A 10,807-nucleotide genomic window follows, 5' to 3' on the forward strand; every position below is an offset into this window, starting at 1 on the left:
AGAATCGTCAGTTCGTCAGCTAACAATGCGCTCTCACAGCAAGCCTTCTTGACATCCGCCTGCCAAATCCTCCTCTACCTGCGATCAACAACTATACACGATCTCCATGGCCTTCAGTAAGCGACCAGGTCCCTAGAGTCTCCTCAATTGTCCATTCCTGACCCTCGCTTGCCTAGTTCCCCAAGACGTCGCGGCCGGGGAGCCCGACCCGGATGCCAAAAGCTTGTATTTCCATCCCATCGCCGAAAAGCGACTAGAGGCCGCGGTCCGCCACTTCATCGACCCATCACGAAAGCTCATAAAGCGAATTACCGACGAGGAAAAGCACAATCTGCGACCCCGAACCAATAAACCGGCACCGTCTACCTGGCGCGATACAGACGACAGTGAGGATTACGTTCCCGCGGGAACGAGATCGAAGCGGAAGCGCCAGGAGACATCGACATCGGACAACGAGACCGGCCGTGCGAAGAGACGATTGAGATCTGCTGGGTTGGATCCTAAGGAACTTGTGATGGCAGGTAAAGCTGCCAGCGAGGGATTCAACGATGCGAAGATGGCGGCGGATCACAAGGAAATTGCGGACCAGGGCCAAGTTCCTGTCGACGCACCTCAGGACGTTGATCCTCGGCCCGATGAGGAGCGACTCGCGGCCAACAAGAGGGCTGACAGCGAGGATCTTGTCGATACAAACGCGGGTACTATGGAAATCGATGCCACTGAGGGCGCTGCAGAATCTGCTGCGTTAGAGCCGAATGAACCAGCGACAAAAGAGGTAGTTTCTGAGCTGGACGTAGAGAAGATGGATGTCAATGCTACAAGCCAGGGCCAGGGTTCTGCGGATCAGTCTCAGGTTGAGGTCCGTCTACCAGGTGGCGAGGAAAGCTCGGGAGGGGAGCAGTTGCAGACTGATGATCAGGACTCTGACGAGGCTTCCATGAAAATCACCGTGAGCGCAGGATTCATGGCTGCCTTACGTCCGCTTGAAGAGGCCGACGACCTCATGGATGACCTCGATATATTTTCTGCAGCCGACAAACTGCTGGCCGAGTTCACAGTACAGGCTGGGCTTGATGGCCTGCAAAGTGACAGCGAAGCTGGTCGAAAGGTCGAGGAGTTGGATGGAGACGATGTCAAGACTAAGAAGCATCCCAAAGACAGTGCCATTGAAGGACGGTTAAAAGCGAACAATCTCTCGGCTACGCCCGAATCCCACGGAAAAGACGCGTCAGAGGATGCTGAACAGGACGCGAGCGTGAAAGACTCCGCTGGCCAGCCGCAGGTTTATGAGCCTGAAGTGCAGCCATTAAATGGTGGTGCTAAGAAGCCTGGCGATGATGGGAATTCGAATGGGAAACCTGACGATACGAGCACAGTCCAAACACCTACAGAGGAAGCCACCGGACAGTCAATTGACTCTCCGAGGGTCGCAGAGCCTGGTGGAGAGAGCTCGAATGTAGCAGATACTCCAAACACTGTCAAGGCTCTTCAGAACACCGGGTTGGAAGTCACCAACACGGCTCTCGCGAGTGCCAGTGGGGCGGACGCAGAACAGTCGACAAAGAAGACTGAGACGGTCCAACTGAACACTACAACCGTATCTTCTGCATCGTGCTCATGGTGCAAAGACTTTGCGTACGGCCTCGTGGGCTTCGATAGTGGCCAAGAAGGGCAGATGTGCGAGACCTGCGCAAAGGAACGTGACACCATCACGAAGTGCCCAGGTCATCAGACCGCTCCTCTGGAGGACCTCTACCCGCAAACATTCGACTTCAAAGCAGCATACGACACCTTAATCCCTGATCCCGTCCTCGGCGAGCGGGTCGAAAGAAATAAATGGTGCAGTGTCTGCCCGACACCTGCGTTTTTCCGTTGCTCAACGCCGATCCAAGATGGAAAGTCTGCGAAGACAGTCTCCGGGTGCGGGCTCTTGCTATGCGAGTCTTGCAATATTGTCATTGAGGTGGTTAAGACTATTTCTTTGGTAGCCGCCAAGAATCTGGAGGACGATCTTATTGGAAATCGAGCGGACGTTTGTTATCTTCTGCGGGGAACGCGTATATAAACAGCGAGAAGGAGAATCTCGAGATATTTCTGCCATTGGAAGGAGATGAACATTTTTGATTGAGCTCCATTTATTATTAGTGAGTTTACAACCTGGTAAACTTTGAAAGCCAGTGAATAAAACATGAAAGGAAAGAAAGTTGAAAGTTGAAGCTATTCACTGAGACAGGCAGGAGATGACTAATCCGGAAAGAGGTTCCCCCAGTCCCGGTAGAATCAAATTTGACTGACCTCACCGTCCACTGGAGCGACTGAGCTTTCTCTTGTGTTCTATTGGGGCTCTGGGCCGATTTCTGCCAGTATCCGCCCTGTTTGCTGCCTCGACTTCTTCCCACTGTGCTACCTAGAGCTGCCACGCGCGCGGCTCGCTTCACGACGTCTTCCACAAAGCGCCGCAAGGTAGCGGAGCCTCGCAGACCAGGAGCCCTCCCGGGTTTGTCGTCTGCCTCGCAGGCCGGAAGACGTCACGCATCCTCTTCCTCTCGCTCACCGTCGAGACCTCGTGCTTCTCCCACCTCCGCCTCGAACCGCAGTCACACCTCCTCACCGTCCCCGCCGCCTCGCTATATCCCCGCCCATCTGCAAGACGAAGTGTTGGGGACCCGACCCCAAGCCAACACCGCTCGCTTACCGACCCCGGATTCCCCCACGAGCACCGTCGACTATCCTTCGGCTGCCTGTGCGGGCCTCAGCATCGTTAGCGATCCTGCGACCGATATGTCAGGCTCGGAAAAGAGAGATGACAGCGTCCCGCCGACCGGGCGCGAAGCCTCGCCAAGTGCGAAGCGGGCTGCGCCCGAGGCTGAGCAGGATGTCGAAATGAGCGTCGACCGAGAAACGCAATCGCGTTCCGACAACCCCGACCAGATGGACACGACGGGCTCTGATGAATCTACCGGAAACGATGGAAACTCGCCGTCCGACAACGCCTACCAAACGCCGTCCAGCATGTCGACCTACACTGCGCCCGTTGCCGAAACGCAAGAGAACACCAAGACCGAAGCCTCTGTATCGCCTGACGAGCGCCCCTCTTACGATGACCAGGTCGCCCAGGTAACGCGCTTCATGATGCTGCCGCTGCAGGAAGACCAGAAGGGATTTGTGGTTTCGATGACCTGGATGAAGCGTGTTCTTGCACGGAGTTCCACCCACGCAGACAAGATAGACAAGACTGCCACGGAGGGCGAGATTGGTCCAGTCGACAACTCGGATCTTGTACTTGTTACTGACCCCGTCAACACGGGGCTCAAGGATGAGCGCGGCGAGCCGTTCATCCCCTTGCGTCCGGGACTGACGTATCAAGAAGACTATGAAGTTGTGCCTCAGGAAGGCTGGGATCTCATTATGGAGTGGTACGGCCTTGCAGAGCAGTCGCCAGCGATCGTTCGCTATGTCCACAACACCAGCCCGTTCGGCGCTCTGGAGGAGAACCTCCAATACGAAATCAACCCCCCGGTCTACACTGTCCTGAAACTCGCCAACCCACAGTCGGGAACTACTCCGGAGACCTTGCGAGACAAAGCGAAGTTGCCCGTCAAGACTTTGGCCAGCCGGCACGACAATTTTCAGAACTGGCTACGGAAGACAAAACAGTCGGTCAGCATTGATACTTCGCAGAAGGTTCGTGTTTGGAGAGTCTTGGGTGGCCTGGGCAGTGCCGCTGCGTCGGCCAACGTCACCCCAGCTGTGTCTCGCAGCGCATCCCCAGCCCCTTTCTCTCCCCTTGTTTCCAACGCAGGCAGCAGTTATGTCCTTGACCTGAATACATTCCTCTCCCTTTCAGAAGGGACCCAAAGAGAGCTACTGGATGTTCAAGATCAGACAGGCAATTCCAACTATAATGGTAAGAGGACGCTCGACGACGCAGGCCTAGGCGAACCGAGCGTCATCGTTCTCGAAGAGAGCGTGCCTGTCTCCGGTAGCAAGCCGCAATGGGTATCCGAACTGTCCCAGCAAGCTATGAACCGCCTCGGCGTGCCGTCCGGTAATACAAAGCCAAGCAAGCTGAAGAATAAGAGCCCGGCAACCAGCGGACGCTCGTCTCCGGCACCAGAGCCCATTCGGAAGACCCGTAAAGACGGCAAGCCCCGCGGCAACACCGGTCTCAGCAACTTGGGTAATACCTGCTACATGAACTCGGCTCTGCAGTGTGTCCGTAGCGTAGAAGAGCTGACTTATTACTTCCTCAGTAAGTGCCGTTAATCGTGCCAGTTGGGTCACTGCTGACTTGCGAAGACGATGTGTATAAGAAGGATCTCAACCCCAGCAATCCTCTAGCTCACAACGGCGAGGTTGCCAAGGCGTACGCGAACTTGCTGCGAAACATCTACGATGAAGCCGGCCCGGGGTCCTTTGCGCCGAGACAGCTAAAGAACACCATCGGCCGGTATGGTCCGGCGTTCTCCGGCTACGGCCAACAGGACTCGCAGGAGTTCCTTTTGTTTCTGCTTGACGGACTGCAGGAGGACTTGAACAGGATCCAGAAGAAGCCGTATATTGAGAAGCCCGATTCCACGGATGAGATGGTCCACAACAAGCAAGCGCTCAACGAGTTCGCCGACAAGTGTTGGGACATTTACAAGGCGCGCAACGATTCGGTCGTGACTGATCTGTTCGCCGGTATGTACAAATCGACACTTGTCTGCCCGGAATGCGACAAAGTTAGTATCATTTTCGATCCCTTCAACAACCTCACGCTCCAGCTGCCTATTGAGAATCTGTGGAGCAAGAGTATCTTCTACTTCCCCCTCCACCAGAAACCGATCATAATCGACGTCGAAATCGATAAGAACTCCAGCATCAAGGCGCTGAAGGAGCTGATCGCCAAAAAGGTGGACTCTGAACCGGAGCGAATGATTGTGTCGGAGATCTACAAATGTAAATTCTTCAGGATGTTCGACAATACCGGCTCGATCGCTGATTGGAACATTGGTGAAAACGATGATATCGGCATCTTCGAGCTGGAGTCGGTGCCAACGAATTACAACCCCGACAAGCCAACCAATCGTGGCTACTTCTCCCGTGCGAGCTACGAAGAGTTATATACCTTGGACTCGCCCAAGGCTGACCGGATGGTCATCCCCATTTTCAACCGCCATGACGACAAGAGAGGATTCCGCACCTCGCGTCAGTTCTTCGGCGTGCCTCTGTATGTCGTCATTAACCGGGAGGAGTTGACGGATTACGACGCCATTCTGCGCAAGATCCTCGCTGAAGTTGCCACAATGACGACGAGGGACTTCCTCAACGAGCAGACTCCGGATGAGCAGCGAGATGCTGCAGAAGATTCAGACACTGTTATCATGAATGAAGACGACGCAGAGTCTGGCGACTCCAAGATCAAGACGGCGTCTGTTGATGGCGAGGAAGGCATGGTGGATGTTTCCATGCGTGATGCCGCCGACCAAACAGACGCTGAAGAGTCTACTCCAGCCTTCGAGAGCTCGATTCCCGCACGATTCCATAGTCTTTTTGACATCAAGACTGCGCGAACGACCGATGCCGTTCCTACTGGTCATACGTCCATAGATGAGCACAAAGAATATAACTTGATGAAGTCTCGGATCCAGAAGCCCACCGTCACAACGGAGGCGGAGAAGGATGATGAAACCAAAGAAGAAGACGAAGAATCAGACGACGAAATTGACATGCTGACTGAGCGTACGACCACGCCGAAGCCGAAACCTCAACGACCCCTGATCAACCCTGGCGAAGCCATCGTGCTGGACTGGGCGGAAGAGGCTTATGATGCACTATTCACTGGTAACCTTAGAGATCCCCATGGCCCTCGAGGTGCAGCCACCTGGACAGAAATCGAGCGCATGCCGGACCAAGAGCTGCAAGCCAAACGCAATCTGCGAAAACAGCGGAAGAAGAAGGGAGTCACTCTCGATGAGTGTCTGGATGAGTTCAACAAGGAGGAGGTTCTCTCGGAGAATGACGCCTGGTACTGCCCGCGGTGTAAAGAGCACCGACGTGCCAGCAAGAAGTTCGAGCTGTGGAAGACTCCAGATATCCTCGTCATGCATCTTAAGAGATTCAGCGCTAGCCGTGGGTTCCGCGACAAGCTAGATGTCATGGTTGACTTCCCTGTCGAGGGTCTGGACCTGACCCACCGAGTGGAAGCCCCTGAAGAGGGAAAGAGCTACATTTATGACCTCTTCGCTGTGGACAACCACTATGGCGGTCTCGGCGGAGGTCATTACACGGCGTACGCGAAGAACTTTATGACTGGCCAGTGGAACGAATACAACGGTAAGCGCTATGGTAATCTTGTTTGGGCGTAGCTAACATGGGTAGACTCATCGGTTTCACGACCAATCGATCCCCAGAATGCTGTCACATCATCAGCGTATCTGCTCTTCTACCGCCGCCGCTCGGACCGTCCGCTCGGCGGCAAGATCCTGGAGGAGATCACCGAATCATCTACACGGCCAAGCAGTGACTCGGACTCGCAAGGCGAATCGCGCGGGCCGTCTCCGTCGGGGGAAGGCCGGCGTCTCGGCGGCTCCTCCCGCAATGGGTCGTCGAGCGCCTTAGCCGGAGTCGGAGCAGCTCACCAGTTGGGAGATGGTGGTTTGCGAATCGGAGCGCGGAAGAACAATGACGAGGAGCCGAACCCGCCGGAGTACTCGAACAGCCCGTCGTACGGTGAGCGCAGCCTCGGCGGAACAGGTATGGACATCAACACCATGAACTATGAGGACGACGAGTATGGAAGTGGTGCCGGAGCCGGAATTGGAACCCTGGGCAACAACCCGTTTCACCTCTCCAACCCCTCGCCCTCCTGGTCGTTCAGTCGAGTCACGACGGATGCTCATCATTCCCTTTCACAGATGACAGAGCTCCCGGGGATGGGATTTGACAACGACCACGACGACCTCCTCGGCGACGACGACAACGACAGCAACAAGGCCGTTGGCGGCGGCGACATTAGCGATTCCGATATCCGCATGGCTTCCCTAGCTGATAGTCCGTTCCAGGGCCCGGTATACCCGAGCACCCCGCTAGACGAGAACGCTCCGACGCTTACCACGGAATTCCCTCAACCGGACGCGGACGACGACGACGAGCTCCCTGTGGTGGAATTGCATGTCGGTGACGAGGAGCGACTCGACTGATTGAACTCAATGCTTAGATTTCTTCGTTTTATTCCCGCTCTTTCTACGATTTTTGGATGTGAAAATGAAATGACATTTTAGACGGCCTGCCTTGTGATGGTGACACTGGCAGGTATGGTGCATACGCCCGGTTTTCGCTCTGTCTTTTTCGCTTTGCTTCTTTGCTTTGTTGATGGAGGGAAGCATTATTCTTTCTTCCTCTCCTGCCCCTTTGCAACTATGTTTTTCAAAAAGCTTTCTTTCTTTCTTTCTTTCTTCTTCGTTCGTGGCAACTTCTAGAGCAGAATGTGTCGCCGCAATGCATGGTGGTGTGTGGTGGGAGGGAGCCTTGCTATGGAACAGGGCTGGGGCATGGTGACATGTCGGAGTATTTGTGTATAGGTTGAGATTCTCGTTAGAGAGAGAAGAGGTACGGCAATAGATCGTATGGACTTACTTTGTCAAACCGTATTTATTGTAAGACTGCACTATATTGAGATGAAAGCATAAGAGCTGGCGAAATGTAGCCGAACCCGGAATATATATTTTTGCTAACCTGGATCGACCCGGATTTATCCAACGAGACACTGACCAGCACAACCCCGTGTGTGCGTATCATCTGCAAGCCAAGGGTTAAGCATATCGAAGGGATCAAGTCTCGTTTTTGAGATGTTACATAGAAGAAAAAAAAGCCCTAACAATGCCAGTGATGGGTGGTGGATGTGATTAGTCAAACCGCCAAAACGACTCCAACTATGACTATGACTTGACTCACCCCACAATCTTACAAGAACCTCCTCAGGTATTTTTTGAAACCCAAAGAAGGGGAAAAATCAGTATCTAGAGATGGCAATCCACATCCATCACCATCCCTACACGGGACTCCTCTCTCAGCTGTCCGCGCACCTCCCCCAATCCGGTCCTCTCCTGCGGCGGATCCAGCATGAGGCCAATTCCGCGACACCCTCGCCTACCGCGAGAGTGCTCGCATCATTTCCTGCAGGTGAGAATGAGGATCTAGCGATAGAACATGCAGAGCCATGGATAGCAGCATATGTCGACGTCCACCGCGGCCCCGACACGCAAGTGTGGGTTTTCTCGAGCCTCGAGACGAGATCTCCAGCTCCAAGCACCAGCACACCAACCGGACATACTATCCAGAATGGCAAAGGCAATGCGAACATCACAGAACACCAGAAGCAGATCACCAAAGCACACCTACTCACCCTCTTCACATTCATCCGAACGGATCTCGTCCCGGGTTATCTGGACATGCTCTCCTCGCAACCAATCGCAGCGCATAAGGAAAGCGAAGAAGGCGTCAAGAAGATCCCGCCTCACCCGCTTGCTTCGGTGCTCCTGGGCTCAGTGCATGAATCCACAGTCCGCCTAATCGTCGAACTCGCGGCAGAAGAAAAGACGCTGCGCGTCCATCGCGGCCAGAACATCTTCTACGCGAAGTACTGTTTCCCCTCGTCTTCCTTCGAACACTCGGTCCACGGCTCCGACAAGCTCAGAGCCAAAGAGTCGGCGTATACCTTCGCCGACTGCAAGGGTGTCTACGGGGTCCAGGAACACCATGTCCGCCTCGTCAAGGCGCGGACGAATATCCCGCGCTCGAAGGAGGCGCTCATGGCGATGGGGGGTGTGGCGCTGTACCATCGTCCTCAGGAGGCGTCTCCTACTGCTTCCATCTCTGCCTCTGCGAATGGTAATTGTGATGGCAATGGTGAAGGTGAAGGCGAAATGCCGATCGCTTGGGCCTTCCTGGGCTTCGACGGGAGTATGTGCAGCTTGCACGTTGAGCCGGAGCATCGGGGGCGGGGTCTTGCGGTGCTTGTTGGGAGGGAGGTCATGAAGAGGGGGGTTGGTGAATTTGGGTCTTCGTATGACTTTGCACAGATCAAGTCCATTTCTAATGGCAATGGCAATGGCAATGACGCCGCAACGCTTTGCTCTAACGGAGGAAATGGTGTGAGTGAGGACATTGGGAAGAGTGAGGCTGAGCATACGTCAGCGTCCTCATTCAATGGATCTACAGGGGCAGCTCCAGCTCCAGCTCCAGCGGCGGACCAGGATAGACAGGAATGGTTCTTTGCCGACGTCGCCGTGGAGAATACGCCTAGTCGGCGGGTGATGGAGAAGATGGGGGGTGAAGCGAAGTGGAATGTTGCGTGGGTGGTTGTTGAAGTGGATATCTAACATCATATATTCCTGTGTTCTTTCTATGTTCTATACCTATACTCGGTACATGCATCTATATCCAGATAGACCTGGCCGCAAATAAACAAACAAACAATAGACCGCTACCTAACTCCGGACAAAACCAAATACCAAGGAAATCTAGTAGACTGCAACAGGCCAGCCATCGACATACTCGAGGCGGTTGTACCCAAGTCTCGCATCGCTGAATTCATAGCTGACAGACGAGTTTAGATAGTGATAGTAGAGGATATCTCCGTATGCGTCCGACAAGATCCCCTGCCCGCCAGGGGCAAAGACATCGCCATTGGACCCGTAGATCGTCTCGCCTCCGCCATCGACAAGGTCAATGCCCTGCTTATCGACGAACGGGCCGCGCGCACTCTCGGAGCGACCGACGCGGATGCGGTATTCCTTCCCGTTCGTGCGCATGGCAGGGTCCTTGAACTCGCAGCAGCGTCCCCAGCTGAACCACATGTAGTAGTATGGGGCATGATAGGCAAGATACCCGCCTTCAATCGGATGGCCGCCTGTGGGGTCGCCGCAGATGGGACTCGCGGAACTGCTGCCAGTGGTGGCAGTCTTGGCTTTCGAGTTGGCGAGCTTCGAGCGCCAGACTTTGCCCGGCTCAGCGGCGAGATGAGCTGCGTTCAGGTTCCCATCTGACAATCCCTTGACTGTAACCAGATCGGATTCAAGCTCAACCTGCCACAGGCCCGACCAGAAGGAGCCGAAAGTCAGATACAAACTGCCATCGCCATCGACAAATACATTCGGATCAATCGTGTTGCTCTGGTTGAGCGGATAGACATCGCTACCGTCGCCTGTCCCAGACTGAATGATGAGTCCGTGGTCCGTCCAAGCCCCAGGGCCTGGATACGCAGACGAAGCCACACCAATCGCGCTATCACGGCAGCCCGCGTTACTGACTGAATAGTAACAGTAGTACTGGCCGTTGAGGTAGACTGTGTTTGCGGCCCAGGGGGCTTTGCGGTCGCCCTTTTGGATAACACTGTCGCCGAACAGCACGGCGCCGGACTCGGTCCATGGCCCTTCCATTCTCGGGGCTTCGTGCACTACTATGCGCGGGCCAACGCTGTAGCTGTAGAATGTGCCGTCGACGTAGATGATGCTGGGGTCGTGGGTGCGTAGTTCTGTTCCGTGCGTCGGTGGGAATCCCGAGGCTGCAGCTGCGGGAGGGACTTCTTCACGGAAGACGGTGTTGGGCCCGGGCTCAAATGAGAGGTCGTCGGTGCCGGCGGCAGTTCCGGTCGAAGGGCCAGTACCCTTGTTGTTCAGGGCAGTCCCATTGAAAGAGGGTCTAATGCGCGCCGAGAGGGCGAGGGAGAAAAGCAAAAAGAGAGCGAACAAGACAGCCATCTTGAGATACCTGCGGAGAGGACGGCTTAGAGAAAGTGGCAGGATCAAGCACAGACAAGGAG

At 54.8% G+C, this 10,807-nt stretch overlaps 3 protein-coding genes across 3 annotated transcripts; 2 read left to right on the forward strand and 1 right to left on the reverse strand.

Moving 5' to 3' along the window:
• Positions 1-106: 106 nt before the first annotated feature.
• Positions 107-7,184, forward strand: DSM5745_02037 (putative ubiquitin-specific protease UBP12; the record flags this gene model as incomplete). Its single annotated transcript, XM_026744053.1, has 5 exons — positions 107-116; positions 177-2,032; positions 2,365-4,252; positions 4,300-6,318; positions 6,364-7,184. 5 exons carry the CDS (start codon positions 107-109, stop codon positions 7,182-7,184), a joined length of 6,594 nt encoding a protein of 2,197 aa, XP_026607216.1.
• An 825-nt stretch (positions 7,185-8,009) lies between these two features.
• Positions 8,010-9,365, forward strand: DSM5745_02038 (uncharacterized protein; the record flags this gene model as incomplete). Its single annotated transcript, XM_026744054.1, has 1 exon — positions 8,010-9,365. The coding sequence occupies one exon, from the start codon at positions 8,010-8,012 to the stop codon at positions 9,363-9,365; it is 1,356 nt and encodes a 451-aa protein (XP_026607217.1).
• A 141-nt stretch (positions 9,366-9,506) lies between these two features.
• DSM5745_02039 (arabinan endo-1,5-alpha-L-arabinosidase) lies at positions 9,507-10,745 on the reverse strand (the record flags this gene model as incomplete). Its single annotated transcript, XM_026744055.1, has 1 exon — positions 9,507-10,745. One exon carries the CDS (start codon positions 10,743-10,745, stop codon positions 9,507-9,509), a length of 1,239 nt encoding a protein of 412 aa, XP_026607218.1.
• Positions 10,746-10,807: the final 62 nt, after the last annotated feature.

The sequence above is a fragment of the Aspergillus mulundensis genome (genome assembly GCF_003369625.1).
Source record: "Aspergillus mulundensis strain DSM 5745 chromosome Unknown scaffold_1, whole genome shotgun sequence".
Classification (NCBI taxonomy): Eukaryota; Fungi; Ascomycota; class Eurotiomycetes; order Eurotiales; family Aspergillaceae; genus Aspergillus; species Aspergillus mulundensis.